The sequence below is a fragment of the Takifugu flavidus genome, chromosome 15 (assembly GCF_003711565.1).
Source record: "Takifugu flavidus isolate HTHZ2018 chromosome 15, ASM371156v2, whole genome shotgun sequence".
In the NCBI taxonomy this organism is placed as follows: Eukaryota; Metazoa; Chordata; class Actinopteri; order Tetraodontiformes; family Tetraodontidae; genus Takifugu; species Takifugu flavidus.
The window spans coordinates 4,229,501-4,251,001 of record NC_079534.1 but is presented as its reverse complement, the minus strand read 5'-3'; the positions used below and the strand labels follow the sequence as shown (position 1 = coordinate 4,251,001).

Sequence of the window (21,501 nt, the reverse complement as noted above, 5' to 3'; positions counted from 1 at the left end):
GGGATAACAGAGGACTTAATTATTCCTGCGGGCCGATACCTTTTCACGCCCGGCACCCTTGGCAACAGCCTCGCCACTAATTATGCAAATGGATGTCGACGAGACAAAATTAAAAAAGGAAAAGCAGCCCCCGCCTGCCCTCCATTGTTCTCTCCTCCTGCCATCTTTAGCTCCATCTCCAAACCCCTTTTGCCCCCCCCCAGATGTTCAGCTGTTCAACATAAAGCACCTCATGCTATTAACAGAGGCTCTGAAATGAAATGCCACCTATTGTTGCCAGTCACAGTGTAACAGCCACCGGGAACGATGACGTGTTTATTGGTTTGATGCTCAGGTGACGGGTGCGAGCGCCGTCCACGCCGCTCCGCTATTGTTGCTGTCAGACGGCCGCCCTCGGGCGCTGGCGCCGAAACAAGAGGCCTCTTCCCTCCTGTTAGCAGCCCCCGGAGCTGACAGATTCATTGGCTTTCGACTCGGCGGCTGCCAGTTGATTGTTCTGCCGTGATTCAAACGGTGACATTGATGGCATTCTCAGTGCTGTGCGCTGTGCTGCTCCGCGCTGTGCCGCGCTGTGCCGCGCCGCGTAGGGAAATGGCATTAAGTAGCATCGTGAGTGCGAGTGTGTAAATGTGAGCGCCTGTGTGTGGCCTGACAGAGAAAAGTGGCCGTGTTGGGCGACAGGAGTCAGGAGGCAGAGAGAGGCCGCGCACACGCACGCGCACGCGCACACGCACGTACACATGCACGTGCACATGCACGCGCACATGCACGCGCACATGCACGCACGCAGAGGCCCTCCCTCACACGCTGACAGTAACTCGTGTATTTTGTGTTGTGTGTTTGCTTTTCTCCTGATCGGGACACAAAGGTACCTCGCAGGGTGTTGTGAGAGAGCGTTGCTATGGTAACAGGCTGACGTCGGCGCCCCTCCTTTCGCCCCCGGTCCTGAATCTTTGTAGGTGAATGGACTCGAGTGTGGGATTATTCCAACCTGAAGCCAGACACCCAGGACTCTGACCTGCTCAGTGCGGTTTCCTGAAGTCCAGGAGAGCGGGCGGCCGGGGCGGCGCCATGGGAACCGCTCCTCCTCTGGACCCCTGTGGTTTAGAGTCAGACACACGTCATGGTCTCAGATCTCAGCCGCTCCTCTCTGGGCCAGATGAAAGGAAAGCTCATGTGCTGCATATCAATGGGCTCTTTAAGCGCTGCCTTTCACACACAGACGTGGGGCTATTTTATTATTTTTGCCTGCAAACAGAGAGTTTTTATCTTCTCTGTGTGCACAGCTTGAATTAATCGTAGCATTCTGACACGGAAACGCCGTCGCGCTGCTGCCAAACTCCACTTGGTGTAAGCAGCTTTGCCAGGAGCCCCTACCCCCCCGCCCCCCGCCGCTTTCAAAAAGTCAGACTTTTAAAAGTTTCCAATTCCTTGTTTTAAATGAAAAGACCTGTTTTCCTGCGTTTGTTCCATGCCGTTCGATGAGCTGGGGCTTGTTGCAGCAGTTTCTTGTCAGAAATAAATTAAATCCGGAGGCTGTTTGGAAACTGACAAACTTTCTGTGAGCTTTCCTCCCCCCTTCTTCTATCATCCTGTTAGGACCTGCATCTATTTTTGCCCGTCCCCAGTTTTCGTTCTTCAGATTCAGCCATCAAATCCTGGAATTCTCCTCATCCTTCAAGCTTTATGAGATAATTGTCACCTCTTCCAAATGGAAACAAATGTGATCCGTAATCGCATTTACTGGCGCGGCGGCTGCTGTGAAATGTGGCAAACATGGAAACGATTCACATTTCTGCTCATTTGAGCCTCACCGGCGGCGGTGGTGAAGGACGCCGTCGTTATCGGCGTCCATTTGTGGGGTTCAAACCAAACTCTTTAATCTTTGAAAACTGTTTCTGCTGCAGGAAACTACCAGCTCTCGCCCACCGTCAACATGCCGCAGGACGACACTGTGATCATAGAGGACGACCGGCCGCCGCTGCTCCCGCCGCACCTCTCCGACCAATCCTCATCCAGCTCCCACGACGACGTGGCCTTCGCCGCCGACGTGACGCCGCCGTGGGCCAAAGAGCTTCCCAGTCCCAAGGACGAGTGGGTGGAGCCGAAATGTCCCGACGCTCTCGTGTTTTAGCGATTTCCCTGAAAATTCCCGATCTGTCCGTTTGTCCGCGCAGTTCTCGGAGTCCGGACCAAAATGATCCCGACCCCGCGTTCCTGAGGGAGGGCTTCGGACGGCAGAGCATGTCGGAGAAACGCACCAAGCAGTTCGGAGACGCCTCCCAGCTGGAGATCATCAAGACGCGCAAGTCGAAGAGCATGGACCTAGGTACCCCCGACACACCAAAACTGCCCCTCAGAGAGTGTGAGGGTGAGACCAGCCCAGTAGATCCGGGGCAGATACGGTCCTGTCTGGACCTTTTAGCACCTTCAGCTCTGGAGTTTTGGGAGATTCTTCGGAGCGTTTTTTTCCCCGTCCTGTTTGCTAAACTCTCCGCCTCTGCCAGCTGGGAACGGGGCCGCCTTCCTCGTTCCTGCCCTCTCTCTAATCTTTGATTGTTCTTCGAGCTTCCGCCTCTGATATTTCCAGAAAGCGACGGCGGCAGTCAAGGACTCGGCTGTGTTGATTCACCTTGAAGCGGCTTCAAACAGCCTCTGATTGCTTTGGCTGCTGCAGCCTCTCAGCTCGCTCTCTGTATAATCATATCTAATCTTGGCGGCCAGATTGCTGCCGCGTCCCGCGTTGGTATCACAACAAGGCTGATTTCTATCCTCACGCCGCCCTTCTCTCGCCGCTCCACCTGCTCGCCTCGCATGGCGTCCCCTTCCTAATTGAGACCAGGCGGCTCTGCCATGTTTGCATACCTGGATGTTGCATGTGGAATGTGATGAGCACTAACTGAACCCCCAATGTTTGTACCCCTCCCCTCTTTCCTCCCCCTTCCTTTAACAGTAGCCGACGAGATTAACCTCGCCCCCCGCCCTGAGATCGACGCAGGTAAGGCCCGGTAGAGGCACCGGCGTGGTTCTGCCGCCGTCACCGTCACGCTTTCATCAGGCTCACGTTAGCGTTCGGCCTTTAGACGGAAGTCAGGAATCTGCAGGCCATCGCATTCATTTTCAAAGTATTCCTGCTTTTACGTTTTTTCCGTGTTCTCCCAGTTATTGAAATATCGGAGCCTGTGGGCAGAACGGGGGGGAAATTACCTCCGCCTGAGCGCTCCTCCTCGCTCACGCTGGCTAATGCGCTACGTCGCGGTGCTAATTCAGTACGGCCAGGGCCGATTTCAGTCAAGTGCCTCCAATCGGTTCTACTTTGCGGTTCTTTATGGGCCGTGGGGACGGCGGCGCACGCCGGCGTGCTGGGAGGACGAGCGGACGTCCCCTCCCGTCCTCTCCCGTCCCCACACGAACGTCTCTCCTCCGTCCTGGATTGATTTGCGGCGGCTGTAACGTAAATCAGCCCGCGCATTAATTCCGCGTATCGATCGGGGAACGGCGTATCGGTGGCTCGCTGGTGTTGGAGAGGATTTGTGGAGTCAATCGTTATTTGTTTTCACTCGAACGCCGTGGCAGAAAAGCGTCGATGGGCGTTTTTTTCCGGCGGTGAAGGGACGGACAGGTTTGATCTACTTCTGCTGGAGCTCTAATTGTTTCCCGCGTCGGGGCGAGAGCCGGGACAAGTGCCGCGGCGCCAGCGGCGAGTCGTCCATCACCGTCGCACCACGTGCGTTCCCGCCGCCGTCTGGGATGCGGAGACGGGAAGCGAAGGAGAAAACGTGTCCGGGTGCCGCTCAGCTGAACTCTCGGGATGGGAAGGTGTGAAGACCGGAACTTTTTAAAGTGTGAAATAGAGGAGTGAGATGTGGAAGTGGGTCCGTGTCGGAGCTGTTACGTGGGCAAACGGAGCGACGCGCTCCAAATTTCTGTCATGTGAGTTTAAAAGCGGCAACAGACGGGTCCGTCCAGACTTTTTAAAAACGCCAAGTTAGCGAGTGTTCGGCAGGACCTGAGATTTGACCCGATGTCCGTAGGAGAGAAAACAGCCTCCTGGTGGGATGAAGACGTTTTGATTTTGGTATTTTGATGCTTTGTGTAACGATCGGCACCCGCGGCCGCCGCTGATGTCTGGAGCGATCGATAACCTCCCGGTTTCCAGGTGTTCCAGGGGAGCCCGGTTCTAATGAACGGCGCTCTGACCTTTTCTCCTTCCAGCTGATTTGACAACTGGACGTTTGCACGCCTGCCACCATCCTTTCCCTCCATTCCCCCGTCCACGTGCGCGTGCGTTGCTCAGGACTGATTGACAGGTTGATTGAATCACCTTTGGCCCACCAGATGTTTTCAGGCGTTGACTTCCTGAATATTCCATCTGCTTCCGGTGAAGAGGGAAAAAGACGCTGAATGTTTGCAGAGTAAAAACGATGCTTCTGTTTTGAAAGGCCGCCACCAAAGTGGGACTGTGGTGAATCGGCGCCGAGCGAAGCCTTTAAATGAAGTGGGAGTGAAAAGCCCATCGAGGCGACTCTCAGTGGGACGTGGAGGGGACAGGACGGGCTGATGAGGATGGATGGGGGGGCCGCAGCCCGCCTCTCCACTCTGCACCGTCTCCTTCCCACATTTACCTGCTCCGGCTGTTCGTGGTTGGTTCGTCCTCATTCAGGCACTTTCCCGTGCACACGAGCCTGTTGTGCTCAGAATGAACACGCCACCAACGAACCCTCCTGTAACGGCGCCGGACTTCAAACGTTAATGATTAAAAAGGGAAATTAATGTGGTCGTGACCCCGTGAAGCAACCGACAGAAACGGCTGGGGGAGGTTTGTGTTTGTGAACGTTCCTCTGTGGCGTTAAAGACGTCGGGGGCGTGGCCTTTTCTTATTTACTCCCCCCCCTTTCCCCAGTTCTGTCTGGGATTCATCTCCTGGATTTACCCCTTCCACACACACACACCCCAAGAAACCCCCTGTTCACCTGTCAGGCCGCGTGTGTGTCGCGTCTTCCGACAGTAACGTTGAAGAACCGCCGCCCGGAGAACCGGGACGCTTCCATTTTCCTCCTCGCCTTTTCGTCTTCCATTCGTCTGCGACGGCGTGATGGTGAACGGCGCCATATGGGAGCAGAAATTATACCCGCACCTCTGTACAAATAGACTTAGTTTAATTAAACTGTCATGTTTCTCCTATTTTGCTGATGGTTATTTTCATTCCGTGCCATAACGTAATGAAATTTATAGTCCGTAAGAAAGAACACACACACACACACACACGCAACTCGTTTCCTTCTAGGTGGAGAAAAAGTATAAATTTCTTGTTGACATTATGAGCCTCGAAGCTCAATTCCCCTCTTCAGCTGTTTTGAACTGAAATCCAATATAAAATCACAAAAAGAGCAAGTTGTGTAGTGCTGTGTGTGTCTGGGTGTGTGTATTTGTGTCTCTCACGTCTTTTGGCAACACAACCGGTAGTTACTGTGGAAGAGTTGCCCTAATTAAGCTGGTGGCTGCGCCGAGATCCAGAATTATGGGAGGAGAGATTGGAATAATTGTCCTGTAGTTGTCTGATGTCCCCTCAAATGAGCCTGGGTCCGCTCAAGGTTTCTCCCTGTCACTGCTGCGTGCTGGTGGTGCGGCGGGGGGGATGCCGTCGAGCCTCCAGAGACGGTCGTAACTCGTGGTCACGCTGCTCTTCTGCCACCACCTCATCATCGTCGCCGTCGCCGTTGTCCTTGACGTGGTTACATCACAGCTTCAACCATAAAAACGGGCCAAATTTACGCCTCGGGTCTAGACGGGTCGTATTTCACGGCCTTGCTGTTCAGCTGAGGTGTGATTTTTAATGTAGGTGTTTTTGAAAGAGAGCCCGATGACGTTAGCTCTCACTGTTGCTCCAGGTTTGAGAATTCACCCCTCAGTTCTCATCTGCTCGTACAGCTGGACCCTACAGTGTTGCCTCACCTCCTATTTTAGGCCGAGACACAGTAGATCTACTAAATTAGCGCTGTGACCCCCTGAGTGTGGATAAAGATGGACGATGTCACGGAAATGTCAAACGCCCCCTAGTGGCCGTGTCAGCACAAGCGCTGACCTGAGGGAATATTTGATTTCCGAGTCACAGGCACAGAGTCCATCTTTATTTATGCCAGCGACTCCACGTTGAAGAGAATAAACCTGCAGTTTGCGGTAGACTAGATCCCAGAGGAGGCCGTACTAACCCCAGCTGGTTCTGGTATCGTCGGTATCGTCCTTCAGAACATTCTACACCTCTCTGTGCTTCCGTCAGGTTCTTCCACGAGGGACGTTGGGCCGTCGCTCGGCTTAAAGAAGTCCAGTTCCCTCGAGAGCCTCCAGACGGCTGTTGCCGAGGTGACCCTGAACGGGGACCTCCCCTTCCACAGGCCACGCCCCCGCATCATCAGAGGACGCGGCTGCAACGAGAGCTTCAGGGCAGCCATCGACAAATCCTACGACCGACCGGCGCCGCCCGAAGAGGACGACGAGGGCATGGAGACGTGTAAGATAAACCCCCATCAGCCTCTTTTTTTTCTGAAGCCAAAATGGCGGAAAGGTACCGTATCACAAGTGGAGTTTGGAGGTGTGGACCAACACTAACCTGATGATGTCGGACCCGGGTGGCGCCGCCACATCGCTGCATGCGAGTGACTAATGCTAATGGCGCTTGTGGCCGCGGCGCTTGGCTTTGTCAGGGTTTACCGTCGGCGTGGATCCAAGTGTGCGTTGAAGTCGTTTCACGTAGTTTCCGTCTGTGCTGGTCTCATTCAGGGGTAATGAGTCATTTTATGCTCCGATATTACGGAGTGTCATTTACTGCAGTGTTTTATTAGAATCCGAGCCAAAGGGTCTTAAATAATCGCTCTAATTGTGGAGCCGACGAGCCAAATTACTTGTGAAGTGTAATTAAATGGCTTTAAAGCTCCTTTTGACACTCAAAAGACCAGGGTTTGCATTTAATAGTCATTTTTTAAAAATTATCGAGGCTCTTATTTCTGAAAAAAAATGTTCATTGTTCCGTCACCTTCTGTTTTTATTTTGCTCTTTAGTGGAGGAGGACACGGAGGAGAGTTCACGGTCCGGCAGGGATTCGGTGTCCACGGTTGCCGACCAGACGCCGTTGTCGGGTCCGGACAAACCCCTGGCCAACGGCACCAACCGCACCAAAGAGGAGAAGAAGAAGGACAAAGACAAGGCCGGGAAGGAGAAGAAGAAGCAGGATGGAGTGAAGGACAAGGACAAAGGAAAAGCCAAGAAGGGCATGTTGAAGGGACTCGGGGACATGTTCAGGTAGGACAGAGGAGACTGGACGCGTGTGTTTCCTGCTTCTGTAGCGACCTTGTTAGGAGACATCCAGCGTTCCCTAAAAAGTTATCAAGACAGGTTTCCCTGTGTGAGCGTCAACATGTCACCATGAAACAGAATAGGGAGACGTGTGTGTGTGTGTGTGTGTGTGTGTGGTGTGTGTGTGTGTGTGTGTGTGTGTGTGTGTGTGTGTGTTTTGGGACTGAGACTGAATTTTTTAGTCAAATCTGTCAGACCATTGAATCAGTCGTGAGCAGGTTCGTTTCCCCCTGAGCAGCTTTCTACCACATCAAGAGCCGCCGCCTTCCAGCCGATCAAGGGTGTGATGCTGCGGGGAGTGTGTGGTGTGTGTGTGTGTGTGTGTGTGTGTGTGTGTGTGTGAGGGTGCAGATGGGGGGAGGGGGTCCTTCTGTTGGGGAACAGAGCAGAGCTGCTCCTGTCTGACCCTCTCGTGTCTCAAAGGCCTCACACTCAGGCCCAATCAAAGCCCCGTTATCATCAACCGCGCCAACAACACCGCACGCCTGTGTCATCACACACGCACGCACACGTGCACGCACGCGAGCCGTTCATCTTTGATCATCACTTGGACTCAGAAGCAACACCCAGACTTTGAGCTTGGCACCGGCCGAGATGGTCGCTGCCCAGAAATTCAAGGGTTTCGGTAAATTTTTAGTGTGTGTGTGTGTGTGTGTGTGGGGTGGGGGATGTGTGTGTGTATTGCCATGAACAAGTGAACAGTCCTGTAAGGCTGTCTAGCAGCCCGTTTCTGCCAAAGCTGCGTTCAGGAGAGCCGAACGGAGCTCCAACATTCTGATCCGTGTTAAAAACATCAGCACATAAATGATGCAGATCCCAGTCAATAAATCCCGCTCATGCTAACACAGCTAACACTGCTTTACTCTCAGTGTTCCTGGTTTCTAGCATTTATAATCCCGCTCATGCTAACACTGCTTTACTCTGAGCATTCCTGGTTTCTAGCATTTATTATCCCGCTCATGCTAACACAGCTAACACTGCTTTACTCTCAGCGTTCCTGGTTTCTAGCATTTATAATCACGCTCATGCTAACACAGCTAACACTGCTTTACTCTCAGCGTTCCTGGTTTCTAGCATTTATAAACGTGGTGTCGTTTACTTCCTCCTTTAAAAGTCACCAGTGATTCAGCATTATTGCTCCGGAAGCTTCCCGGCGAGCACGGCTCATCCGTGTCACATATGAATATTGGATGTTTGGGATATCGTCTCCCGTGTTTTGACATTTACTTTGCTCTCCCGGTGGTGCCGAGATGATATATTAGCAACATTCATTTATCCTGAATCCAGCACGTTGTGATTTGCCAGCGGAACCTTTGATTTCCTGACATTTCACTGACGCCTCCTGAAACTGCCTGAAAATGAAAATTTGGTGAGTTTTTCGCTCGTTAGGAGGCGGAGACCAGCGCGGGTTACTGGCTGAGTTGACTTCTCGCAATCTTTGACATTTTAAAGACATTTTTTTGACATTTTGAAGTCGTCTTTGTCCCGTCTGACCCGCACAAACACTCGGAGGCTCGTTGGAGGACGAGCTGGGTCTGGAGCAGCAGATTAAGGACGTGGCTGATCCAGAGTCGTCCCCCGGCCGGTCATAAATATCCGCGTCTGTGCGCCGTCTACGTGCACGTAGGGCGAGGGTGTCGTCCGTATGTCGCCGTGATAGATCGCCGGTCTGGTTGCCTTAACGACGAGCCGTCAGTCCGAGCCTTTCAGGCCACAGCACTCAAATTAATCAGATAATGGACCCCCCCCCACTTCCCCCCTGTCTTTGTGATGCCCCCCCTCATGGTCTGAGAGGATCCTCCTCTGGGTGGTGCAGGTGGACGTGGACGTCTCAGCCCGACCAGCCGTCACTCCCTCCCTGGATTCCTCTTCCTTCTCTCTTTTATTGTCCTCTTGTCGTCTGCTTCACACATTTCTCTCCACCTTTCTTCCTTTTCTCTGCAGAGTGCTTCTCTTTTTTTCCCCTCAGATTCTTCTTCTCATTGATTTTTATCTTTGTTTTGTCTCTGTTATCTCCTTCATCCTGTTCCAGGCCGTTTAAATCCTTAATTCACGGATGCACTTTGGGATTTAGCTTTCTTCAACACTCCCTCTGTTTCTTGTTTCATGTTTTTCGCACCTCTTGAGGCTGTTTTTGTAGTTTTCAGTGGTGGAGTTTCATTCATTGTTCTCTGCTCTGCTCTCTCTTTCATTAACACACACACACACACACACACACACGTGCGCGTGCCTCCTTTCTTCTCCGTCTGCTCTCTTAAGGAGTCGTAGGTTTTCTCTGTGGACTCATTTTCATGTCAATAATGTCGGAGGTTCATTGTGGATGTGAAAACGCTGCTCAGGTCGATTCAGGCAGATTCACGGCGAAAAAATCTCTGCATCACACACACACACACACACACACACACACACACACACAGGTCATTCAGGTCTGATCCAGACGGGAGAGGATCACATCCGTGACCCATTTACGTCTCAGGGGGAAAATAAACAAACTCTCTGATCGGATTCTGATCAATATTTGAATTTTCCGCGGCCTCCCATTGATCGGCTCTGTTTGTGGTCGGCAGGTTCGGGAAGCACCGGAAAGACGAGCGGCCGGGGGACAAGATGGACCGGAAAGGCTCCAGCAAGTGGAGACCCGAGGAGACGCAGGCGTCGGAGGAGGAGACCATGAAGATGAGGATGGAGCAGGAGAGGTGAGACGGTCACACCCACCTCTTCCTGGTTCTGAGTCCTCTTGACGTTGGGCTGTGGTTTACAGCTGCTCTGACGTCACTTCCTGCTTTAATGGCCCCGCCCCTTTCCCCCACTCGTCTTCCTTTATATTCCAGGGACACTCTGGTCCCTGATGGGGATCCGCCCCTGACAGGGTAACATCATTCAGCTGGTCCACGAGGGTCCTCCAACGATCCCAGTTATGACTCCGTTCCTTTAGTTTCTGAAATGGGAATTTCCCAGACGTCTGAGACAAAACCCCGATGGCTGTCAATAAAGCTTCAGTCGCTGGTTCAGACTCTCCTCGGTTCTGTTCAGGTGGGCTAAAACAGCCGCTCGGGACTCAACCGTTCCCGTCACAACCGCCGCGGCTTCGGCTCCTGATTGTGTTAATGTGAATCCAGAAGGTCCAGGTTCAGCCCTGACCGGCCCCTCCGCCCAGATCTGCAGGTCCTGGAAGATGTTTGAAACCTTCCCCCAGAACCTGGCGGGCCCGCCGTGACCCGAGAGTCCTCTCCTGTCAGCCCAGCAGGCCTCGGCAGCCGTCTTATCCCAGCAGACCTTCTCCTTCTTGTACTTCCTGTCTTTCATTCTGCTCTATCAGTTTTGTCAGCGTTAGCGCTAAGAGGAAGCGTCGCTACGCGGCGGCTACAATAGCAGATAATGAACCATTGTTCTGGCTCGCCGTGGTAGAAAGGTCACTTGTCAAACACATTTCTTCCACCATAATGCCCCATCCTGCCATTTCTATACCCTTTTTATCTGCCCTGCCTTCCTTCTGCGCAGCCGCCGGCTCTTTTCCGACCTTCTTGTTTTCATCCCTCAACAAGGTCGGTCCTGGAAAAGCTTTTCGCTGTAAATATTTGGGCACTGAAGGGTAACGATGAGGTTAAGAGTCGAGTTCCTTCCTTACAGTTTTAGCATCGCTACGTCTGAAGCGTTGACGTAATAGAGCGACGACTCCGGGGGCTCCGAAGAGCGGAGCGCTCGGAATAGCTGCTGGCCACAATCAAGCCACCAGTTCTAATGGATTCCGGTGCTTTCACTTCAATGACAGAACCCAAAACACCACGATTAACCACTCAGGCTGCGTCGCTTCTGCCTCTGGGCCCACAGCTTAGATCTTCACGTTGCTTTGACGACGGGCCGGCTCTCAGAAACCAGGATGTTGGTACTTTTCCAGTGGAAGTCCTGGATCTGTAAATATGGGTCAGGATCTTCCAAAGCAGTGCTGTAAGACCTCCTTGGCGAGACCCGCCTGGCCGCCAGGTGGCGCTGTTTCCGGGTGTCGTCGTGCTCATTCACTCTGAGATTCGACCCGACCCAGAAGTCTCTGCTGACCCGGTTGGTCTGAGCTCATCACAGAACTCAGCAGCTGCCTCCTCTGTTGGAAAACCTTTGTTTTCCCCCTCCAGGTGAAAGATGGATCCTGGCTTCCTTCTTCACTGTTGGATAACTGCTGAGTCCACGAACGCTTCCTCGTCTGTGTGTGTGTGTGTGTGTGTGGGGGGGGGGGGGGGGGGGGGGGTTAGTTAAGACTAAACCAAGTCCATTAAAAGTCTTCCATTCAGTTTTTAAAACATCTACTTTCTGGGAGGCCTCCGTATTGTTCTTGTTTCGTTATGCACAGCAGATTTTCCATAAGAAGCACCCGCTGAGTACCCCCCCCCACACACACCTTCAGCACCAGCATTCCTGTCCCATTCTCCTTCCTGCTGCCATGAAGGGGGGGCTGGAGAAAAGAGAGTAGAGTGATAATTGGTGGTAGTAAAGCTCTGATAATTGGCAAGACTGTAATTAGAGGGCTGCGCAATAGGTAGTTCCCCCCCCCCCCCCCCACTGTAAAAAATGGTGCTACTCAGAAGGTAATAGCCTAAAGGGGACTGTGTGTGTGTGTGTGTGTGTGTGTGTGTGCGTGCGTGGCAGGAATGCCACAGCGTGGCGGCTGTACATTAGCGGTGCTGAAGTGCCTCCCTTATATAAGGTGTTGCGGGGGCGAGAGCCAGTTTCACATTGTTTATTATTATGAGCTATTATTCCACGGGGGGGCATAATAACAGACTCCACATCCTCTCATTGTGTAATGGGGAGCTTAAAAGACTCAATAATCAGTTTGAGTTGTTGTGGCGGCTCAGACGTTCATCATCCCTCCGTCCCAGTTTGTACTGGGGGGGGCTTTCTGGTCTCAGGGAAAGTTCTGACTGGCCCAGAGTTTCCCCGCTGGTTTACCACGGCTGCGGGCAGCTAGCCGCCTGTTTACAGTTAGCAGTGAGAGCAAGTCCTGGTGGCCGGCTGCCCCCCCCCCCCCCCTCTTCCCGTTAGTGCAGCTGGAGGTTGCGTGTGCAGTTAGTGCGTTATTGCCGTAAACACGGCGCTCGAGAGCCAAACGGCGTGATTAATGAGCAGCTCTGCTGTTTGTTTAACGTTTAATGTTACATCATGAAGCTGTGATTGGATCTGCTGCCGTTACTGGAGAACAAACAGCTCCCTCAGTCCAGAGCTGTGTGTGTGTGTGTGTGTGTGTGTGTGTGTGTGTGTGTGTGGGGGTGTGTGTGTGGGTCACAGGACGACCCCCCCAGAATCTAAAGTTCCTCCTCTACCTGCTGCCGGCTCAACTCATCTTGTATTTATTCATTTGGCTCTTTTTCCCTCCCTCCTTCTCTCCATCCTTCTCTCCTTCCCTCCCTCCCTCCTTCTCCATTATTCCCTCCTTCCCTCTCTCCCTCCTCCCTCCTTCTCTCCTTCCCTCACTCCCTCCCTCCCTCTCTCCTTCTCTCCCTCCCTCCCTCCTTCTCTCCCTCCCTCCCTCATTCTCTCCATCCTTTTCTCCCTCCCTCCCTCCCTCCTTCTCTCCTTCCCTCACTCCCTCCTTCTCTCCCTCCTTCTCTCCCTCCTTCTCTCCTTCCCTCCCTCCTCCTTCTCTCCATCCTTCCCTCCCTCCCTCTTTCTCTCCAATATTCCCTCCCTCCCTCCCTCCATCCTTCTCTCCCTCCTTCTCTCCCTCCTTCCCTCCTTCCCTCTCTCCCTCCTCCCTCCTTCTCCCCCCCCCCATATCAAACCAATTTGCACCTCCTTAATCCTGCACCCTGTGTACATTCAAACATTCCCACGTTGGCTCAGCGTCTTCAGTGTTGCAGAGCAGCATTAAAGCAAAGCTGCTGAGCTCTGCTGAAGCTCTGCTCCAATATTTGCTCTGAATATCCCTCCGCACGTTCGCTCATTACGGGAGGGTACGACCACGTGACGCCCCGGGAACGTGGCGCCATCGGAGCGCTCCAAGAGGACGCTCTCGCTCGTGTCCGTGTCTCGATTGTTCTGACATCATCTCCACCGTCAGGATCCAAGCCAAGACCCGGGAGCTGAGGGAGCGCCAGGCCAGGGAACGAGACTACGCCGAAATCCTGGACGTGAGCCGCTCACCGGACAGGGCCAGGGAGGAGGAGCCCCCCCACGTGGGCTTCAACGCCCTGAACAGCTCGCTGGACAGCGGACACAGTCGGCCACACAGCCCCCGAGATGATTACCCCCACCTCAGCCCGCTGCACCAGCACCAGCACCAGCACTCGGACTCCCTCTACCCTCACAAAGGCCGGAACGAGCGGCCTCCGTCAGCAGACAGGTGGGTGGGGGTGATGGGGGGGGGGGGCAGGGCGGGGTGATGGGGGGGGAGGGGGTGATGGTGGGGTTATAGAATTACTGAAGAGAATGGGCTCAGGGTTCTGCACACACTCTCTCTCCCACTGTCTGTCTCTCTCCCCCCCATCCCCCCCTCCCCTGTCTCTCTCTCTCTCTCTGTCCCCTGTCTCTCCCCCCCATCCCCCCCTCCCCTGTCTCTCTCCCTCCCCTGTCTCTCTCTCTCTCTCTCTCTCTCTCTCTCCCCCCTGTCTCTCTCTCTCCCCCCCTCCCCCCTCCCCTGTCCTCTCTCTCTCTCCTCCCCTGTCTCCTCTCTCCTCTCTCTCCCCTCCCCCTGTCTCTCTCTCTCTCTCCCCTGTCTCTCTCTCTCTCTCTCTCTCTCCCCCTCCCCTGTCTCTCTCTCTCTCTCCCCTGTCTCTCTCTCCCCCCCCTCCCCCCTCCCCTGTCTCTCTCTCTCTCTGTCCCCTGTCTCTCTCTCTCCCCTGTCTCTCTCTCTCCCCTGCCCCCCCCTCCCACGTCTCCCTGCAGCACCGTCATGGTGCAGATGTGACCGTCTGTCGTACCTGCAGGAGCCAATAATCTTGGTAAATGTCAGCTCTCCCGCTGCTCCACACAATGAGCCGTTCCAGAGAGGGAATGGAAGCCTTTCAAATCTGTGTCCCTCTTTCTCTCCGCTCTCCCTCCGTCTCTCTCTCTTCTCTCCCTGGTTTCACCTCATTGCCACCTTTTCACTCCGCTGCCTTCCTGCAGCTTTTAATCTTCAAACGCTTCTGACTTCCTGACCTTTTACTTCCGTGATTGACAGCAAACAGTCACGGTTTGCTCCGGCCTCGCCAGCCTCTTTATTCCTTCCATCTCTTGTTGTGAATTGGATTTTGAAGCTTCTCCGAACGGCCACAGAGGTTGTTTAAAGCCAGCCGCGGCCTGACAAAGGAGGTAAAGCTCCAGCTCTGTAAGAGGCAGCGCCAGGTGCACCGAAAAATTAATTCTACCAACAAAATCCAGTTTTATGTCAGAATGCAGGTCACATCGGAAGATAACTGACAGATATGGACGTTAATTAGCACCCGTCCTGATGAGTCCTTCAAAATGGACGTCCAGGCGGGGACATCGTCCTCCGTCCCTGAGCTGGAACAACAGCTCCTTTAAGACTCGGGTGCCTCCGCAGATCCCTGATCACAAGAAAAACATACCGAGAAGCACGTTTCCTGTTTCCTGTCCGCCCTCCTGCTTGAACAGGAAGTGATTAGATCCTGCCATGCCAAGCACAGGATGGCGTGGGGGGGGGGGGGGGCTCAGCAGAGAGGGGGGGGGGGGTGGAATTTTGCTCTTTGTCGGCCATGACGCAGTCGTTCCAGATGTAAATAGCTCGATTTGAGCCATTCTGGAGGCTGAAATCACAACATAATGAAGTGGTCCAGGGCAGGTCCAGTGTTTTCTGAGATTGATTTATGAGCGTGTCTCACACACACACTCGCACACACACACACACACACACACACACACACACACAGGTCACTCTGAGCAGACCTTAAAATGCCACAGTCTGAATTGAGTCCTGGTGTTTGTGAAGCCGAGTGGAGCTGCTGAGCAGGTCTGAAGGATCCCAACCTGCCGGATTAATGGCAGCAGGAAATCCAGCGGAATTAAGCGTGACAGACGGGATAAATGCCGAGTTGATCCTTAACTCCTGCTCCACGCCGGCAGTGCCGGACCTCCTCCTGGCGGCCTCGCCGTCTCTGTGGCTCCGTCACTACGGGAGTTTAACTGCGGCCTCAAAGACTCATATTTCAGAGCTAAAATGTCCGGATGACAGCGGCGGAATCGCCCCTCAGGTCCTCTCGGGGCCGTAAAACGTCCAATTTGCTCCTCTTTGTTCCGTGACGCTCGGCGCTTCGAGAGGACGCTGGAGTCTGAGTGGACGTCCAGCTGCATAAATACCCCTCCGGGTTTTAATCCCAACCTCCTGTTTGTCCAGAGTTTCTATTAAGAGGAGGAGGTTTGGGAACAGAAGCGGTTTCTGGAGCGTCGGGAGCAGCCGGTTGGTAACCACGGCGACCGCCTGCGGCTCAGATTCCTCTCAGCCTCCCTTAAATTCTCAGCTGAGGATTAAAGCAGATGAAGATGCTGAGTTAGCTCCTCAGCCTCTGATGTTCCGCTGGACGCTGACCATTGCGTAACCTTCCCGCTGGAACACGTCCGGCCTTTTCTTTCTTTCTCTGAACCTGCCAAGCAAAATATTTGCCAGAACTTTGTGTTTTCCATCCCCCCGCCCTCATATTCCCCCCCCCCCCCCCCCCCCCAGTACAGCTGAAGCAGGTCTGGCTGTGCTTTTTGTGGCATTTGTGTCATTCAAACGAGCGCAACGTGCTGATAAATGTGCTTTTAACGCTTTAACGAGCGCCCCCCCCCCAAGCGAATTAGCCGCCATTGTTCCGTCTCCCGTCCACGGTGCAGCACTGAATGCTGGGAAGGCTCTGAGGGATTTGGCGTGATTCGATTCTGTGTTTTTCCCGAGGAGGCGGCGCTCTTATTGAATCGGCTCCATTACATTTCATCTGCACCGGGGGAATAAGGAGGCCTCGGGGGCGGTGGGGGGGCGTGGGGGGGGGCGTCCTGTTGTATCACAAACGTCAGCGGAGACAAACAGACAGGCAGCCGTCGCCTGGCAGCCTTTCACCAGCTGATAAGAGCAGGAGCGCGCACTCGCGCGTGCACGCTTGTCTGGTTTGGCGTGTTTTCTTGCCGTCTCGCCGGCGGCGCCCGCGTCCCTTTGATCTCGCTGCCGTGCGTTTGACAGCCGTGTCGGGTGTCAACAATGGTGGCGGCTGTTTTCACCTTAAAAATAGAAATCTGCCTCCCGTAAGATTCCGGAAGGTTCTGAAGGTGCCGGGACATCGGTGGGGGGGCAGAGGAGCGCGTAGACGGCGCCGCTTCGGCTCTCGGCCATAAATGTTCAGTCATCTTTACTCGCTACAGTCGGGTCCTTTACTCTAATCCTCCGTTCTGCCGGTTCCAAATGTAAATTCAGACGTGCAAAAGCACATTTCAGACCTGAGAAACATCTGGAGTTATTGAATTTGGTCTCTTCCGCGCCGGAATAACGATCTCCCGGTTGGTTGGTGCCGGTCCACAGATCCGTGTTCTGCGTAATCCAGCAGATTAGATCCGTGTTCTTTGGTGTGAGCCCACACGTCGGAGCGCAGAACGCGTCTTAATCTCTTTATCTCCTGTGTTGCTGCCTGGTTGGAGCTTTAGCCGCTAATTACATCAGGTTCATTCTCCTGTGAAGATTCTGGTTGGAGCTGGACTCCAGGACGTGTGTGTGGAGAACCGGTGGCTCTTTGGCTGCCGGATCAGCAGGGAGCTGCTAGAACTCACAGCCCCCCCCCCCCCGTCTTCACAGCCATTAAAGGCCGGAGATGACAACAAGCTCAGTCACGTCTCTGCAGAACGTGCGAGATGTTGGTGGCTTTGGCTGAAAATGTCCAGCAAGTGTGAGAACAGCCTCTAAATACTGCGGAGCCTCTCTGTTCCGAAGGTCACGCCGGCGCTCTGGGATCTCGCTGGTGCCGGCGTCCATCGTGGTCGACGTCAGATGTTTCGCTGCTTCAAGCTTCGTGGGTTTAGGATCCAGTTTGGACGTTGTTTAGGTGCGTTTCTCCAGCTTTTGAGGCCGTGAACCACTAAAGGAACCTTTGCAGACGCATTTTAAATGTGATTTAATGAGCTGCGTGTGGATCAGGACGCGGCTTTTATAGTCTGGCTCCGTCACCAGCCGAGCGAGGGAGGCGGCGTCCTCAGAAAGTCTGGATCAAGGCCAAGAGCTACAGAACGGGGAGAGTTCTGCCCCGGAGAACCCTTTATGGACCGTCTGGATGTTTTTTTAGCCTGGAACTGTCGCAGCTCCCGTTGAAGAGGCCTCGTATAGACCTGCGGGTTTGTGGAGCGCCGTCCAACCGGTTCCTGTGATCTGGACCCAGTCCAGCAGCCCGTTCTGTGGTAGCTGGCTGTAATGGCGTGACGCGGTCGGCGCTGTCCCCCCGCTGGGAGTGGGATTGGGGTTGTCGCCATGGTGGGGGGGTGGGGGGTGGCTGTTGTCCATTTGGGTTTAAGTAGCAGCCCAGTGTGAGAGGCTGAGAGCTCAGCTGGAGCCTAAAAGGTTCTTGACCCACATTCTCGCCCCCCCTCGTCCTTCAACTGTGGGTGGGAATCAATTAAAACCATCACAAAGATTCAATTCTAAACAACAGAGTTTTGTCTTCTGCCTCCTGTCTCCAGGGGGCGCTAGAGCCCCGAGTGAGCTCATGTCTCATCGTTTTAGCTGCTCGCCGTGCGTCCGCCCTGGAATGTGCCGCTTCGTTCCTCCTCCTTCAGGTTTAAATTCCAGCCCGGTGCCCCCCCGATCAGAGCGTGCTGGCTGTTATGAGCCTGGCCTGGTTTAAAGCCTCCTCCTCTTACCCCCCAAACCACCAAATGGCTGCTGTCAGTCAAGTCAAACACCCCCGACCTGCTGCGGTCGCCTCTGTGGTGCTGGAGGAGGATCCTCTTTCAGGGAGCCTCAGGTTCGACTGCACGTTCTCCTTCTGCACAAATCCCTTCAGCTCCGGCGTGACGGCCTTATTACCGCCGCCGAGCACGGAGCGAGATGCTCCGCCGGGGAGTGAGTGGGGGCTTAAAAGGGGGGGGGGGGGTCTGACGAGGCGTCCTGGGGGGAACGGCGGAGGTTGTTTTAGTGAGTTGGAACCTTCTCCGTCCCGTTCTTCCTCTCTGCTGCTTCTACCGCCGCGTTTCTAAGCTCCGCCTTCCGGCTCTGGACGCCGTCCGAGGCGTTTAAGTGGCTCCGCTGGTGCGGAGCGGCGGCGACCGTGCTGAAAACGTTTCTGTCACATTGGCGGGTTTGATTTTTAAGCTGAAATCAGGTATAATGTCCCCCCGCGCGCTTGGCTGGGGGCTGTAATAACCCCATCAATTGAACAGAAAAGCCGAGTGTCACATCTCGTTGCCACGGTCACCGTCTCTGAGATTTCCCACCGCGTCCTCGGCTCCACGTGTTCCCCATCGCCGTACCGAAGGTCGGGGTCCGTGTGTTTACACGTGCCACGACGCGCGTTGATGGCTTCAAATGCGACTTGTGCGTCTGGGGCCCATTAAGGCAGCGGAATCCTCCGGCGGCGTTCGTCTCTGAAGTGCCGGGAGGCTCCCAGCTCGGGCCGCCGTTGTTAATCATTAGCGATAGCAAAGCACTTCGTGTTGAAAGCGCCGCTGCTTTTATGGCAGCGCCAGGCGCGTTGGAGGGTCCTGTGAGGGGGGGGAAACAAGGAGGAAGAAAGAGTTTGCTGTGGCGGCACGCTGCGTGTGTGCCCTTTACTCCCTGGGGGTGGGGCATAAAGCGGCGGTGATGAGAAACCCGCGGCTGTGCGTGCACGTTGGCAGCCATTAGCGCTCCGCGCCTTGTACTCTCTCACAACGCCGCTCCTGCATGTGAGGCTTTTGGCCTCTCTTCATTTTCCGACGCTTAGATATGGCGCCCGCCTGGAGGCTTTTCCTCTCATGTGACGCTCACGAGCGTCAGAGCGCCGCCACCCGCCGTGACTCCGACGCCACGTGAAGCGGAGGGTTGTTGCGGTCGGCCTCGGGGGGACGCCGGCATCGATGCTTTGATATTAGCGTGTCCAGGAGAGCTAAACCACTGTGGATCAGGCCGCCTTCTCCTGCGTTTCCTTTCCAGCAGGACGTGACACGTTGTTGCCATGGACGCGCACCAGGATGCCGCCGCCTCGGCTTGGCGAGAAAAGGATCATAGATTTGATGAGATTTGCGTGACCTGAAGTTCTGATTCCCCGGAGCCGTTCGGGCCGCCTGATAGTGTCAGTCAGATGTTCCACGGTAGCGTGTGAGCGCCGGATCGCTGGAAAGGTGAAGGTGCCGCCTCCCGGCGTGATTCCCGGCGCCCTCCGGCTTCAGGTTTCCCCACGCGAGGGCAGATGTTGGAGGGGGTTCAGCAAAGTTCATGTCTCAGGGGCTGCAGCCCACATCTCCACAACTGGTCTGCATCAGCACGGACCGCCGGGAGAACGCCTGGGAACATCCGGAATCACATTCCTGACCCCTCAGCTCCGACAGAAAAGAGGGTTTGACTCCGTGATGGAGCCCAACTTCACCCTTCAGCTGTGACACGTATGTACGTGTCACATCTCTATGGCAACCAGAGGAGTGGTTGGTAGAATAAGACACACATGAGACCCCTACCCCCCCCCCGAGTTCTTCTTTCCTTCTTTTCCGCGTCAGGTTTGAATCGGACCCCTGGTGTTTGCAGCCTCTCTGCCTTAATAAGTGTAACCGCGTTAAGAGACCCCTTAACACACACACGCACACACACACGCACGCGCGCACACAGCTCCACAAGTTGTTTTCTTTATTTAATTACCTCACAATGGTTTAACTGGTGCTGAGAGAAAGACCTAATTGAGCTAATTAGGATTGCTAACCGAGACCCTCCAGGCTCTTTTCAGAATTCCGCCGGCAGCCCGAGCGTGTTTCCGTGTTTCTGGATCTCTGGGTTGAGGCGTCTGAGTTTCAACGGCGATCTCTGCGATCTGTCGCCCTTTTGTGGCAGCGTTGACGTGAATGAGCGGCGCTGTGAATGAGGCCGCCAGCTGCTGGGAGGAGATTCGCCACCGTAATCGCCGTCGGAACCAAACCCAGTCGCTTCTTTTGGCCTCGTTTGCTTATGTGCTGTTGTGAGGACCAGCACAGCGGCGCCGGAGACGCGTTTCCATCCTGGATTCAGCTTCTGTCCTCTTTGGGTTCCCTATTTTTATCCATTTACGTGGCGCCGTCGGGGGTGTCTAAAGTGAGCCGACCCCAGCGCCACTGGGAAAGTCCCCGGAGTTTCAGGGAGCACGGAGGTTCAGGCGGAGTCGGAGCGTGACGCGTCCTACTTTAACGTTTCCCCACATCCCAAAACCTGGAAAAAGGGTCAAACGGTTTCTCCGACGGCGGCTCGATGAGAGCCGAGGTCGAGTCCCGCCGCCATCAGCTGATGCTTTCAAGATGTCGGGCCAAACGCTTCCAGCTTCTCTCCGCTGGAATATCCAGTTCCACGTCCCGTCAGATTTGAGGGGAAGCAGACGTGTGGGCGCGTGTCGAGCCCGAGACCGAGATTTCCTTATTCTCATTGATTCCAAACGTCCTCCGGAGACCTGAGCGGAGGGAACGGAGCAGCGGTTCTGAGCGTCGGCAGGTTCCTCCCGTGGTCGCGATGGAGGGACGCTCCCGCGTGGACGCGCCCAGTCGGCATTTTCCTGCATCCTGGTGGAGAAAGTCAACGTTGCTCCTGGTTTTTCAGAGCTTTTTCCTTTAATCTTGCTCATGTCTGGAGGTCAAAGGTCCAAATCTTCCCTGGTGGCTCCGTCTTCATCTCCCGTTGAGCAGTCGGACCTATTGATCCTCACCGATAGATGGCCGCCACCGGCCCCCGGGGGCCCCTGCCGGGGGGGCCCCTGCCAGGGCAGCAGCACGCCGACGCTTCCTCCCCGTCCGACCAATCAGGGGGCTCCTTCATGGAAGTGTTTCGCCATTTCGTTTTTTTAGTGGATGAAAGGAAGCGGCGGAAACAATCTGTCCCTCGAGGGGCGCTCTCAGTGTGTCGGGATGGGGGGGGGCGACCACGACCTTCCCCCCGTGGTGGATCTGACTTCCGTATTGAGGAAGCGGCGATGACAGCCGCCTTTTTCCCCCCCGTCTTCGCCCGAAACGGCGGTTTCCAGCTCCGTGTTGCGGCTCCGAGACGCAGCC

The 21,501-nt window shown here is 54.7% G+C and overlaps 1 protein-coding gene across 4 annotated transcripts in view; it reads left to right on the top strand.

The window, feature by feature from the left end:
* The window catches only part of LOC130538624 (partitioning defective 3 homolog), a 104,997-nt gene that overhangs the window by 67,007 nt on the left and 16,489 nt on the right, over positions 1 to 21,501 (top strand). For 2 of the 4 annotated variants that reach the window (XM_057056420.1, XM_057056418.1), the window contains 7 exons: positions 1,908 to 2,094; positions 2,178 to 2,329; positions 2,954 to 2,998; positions 6,281 to 6,511; positions 7,059 to 7,299; positions 9,921 to 10,049; positions 13,406 to 13,687. In XM_057056420.1, the coding sequence (XP_056912400.1) occupies positions 1,908 to 2,094; positions 2,178 to 2,329; positions 2,954 to 2,998; positions 6,281 to 6,511; positions 7,059 to 7,299; positions 9,921 to 10,049; positions 13,406 to 13,687 (1,267 nt within the window). The remainder of the gene's footprint in view (positions 1 to 1,907; positions 2,095 to 2,177; positions 2,330 to 2,953; positions 2,999 to 6,280; positions 6,512 to 7,058; positions 7,300 to 9,920; positions 10,050 to 13,405; positions 13,688 to 21,501) is intronic. The other 2 variants (XM_057056422.1, XM_057056419.1) reach the window with 2 other exon arrangements.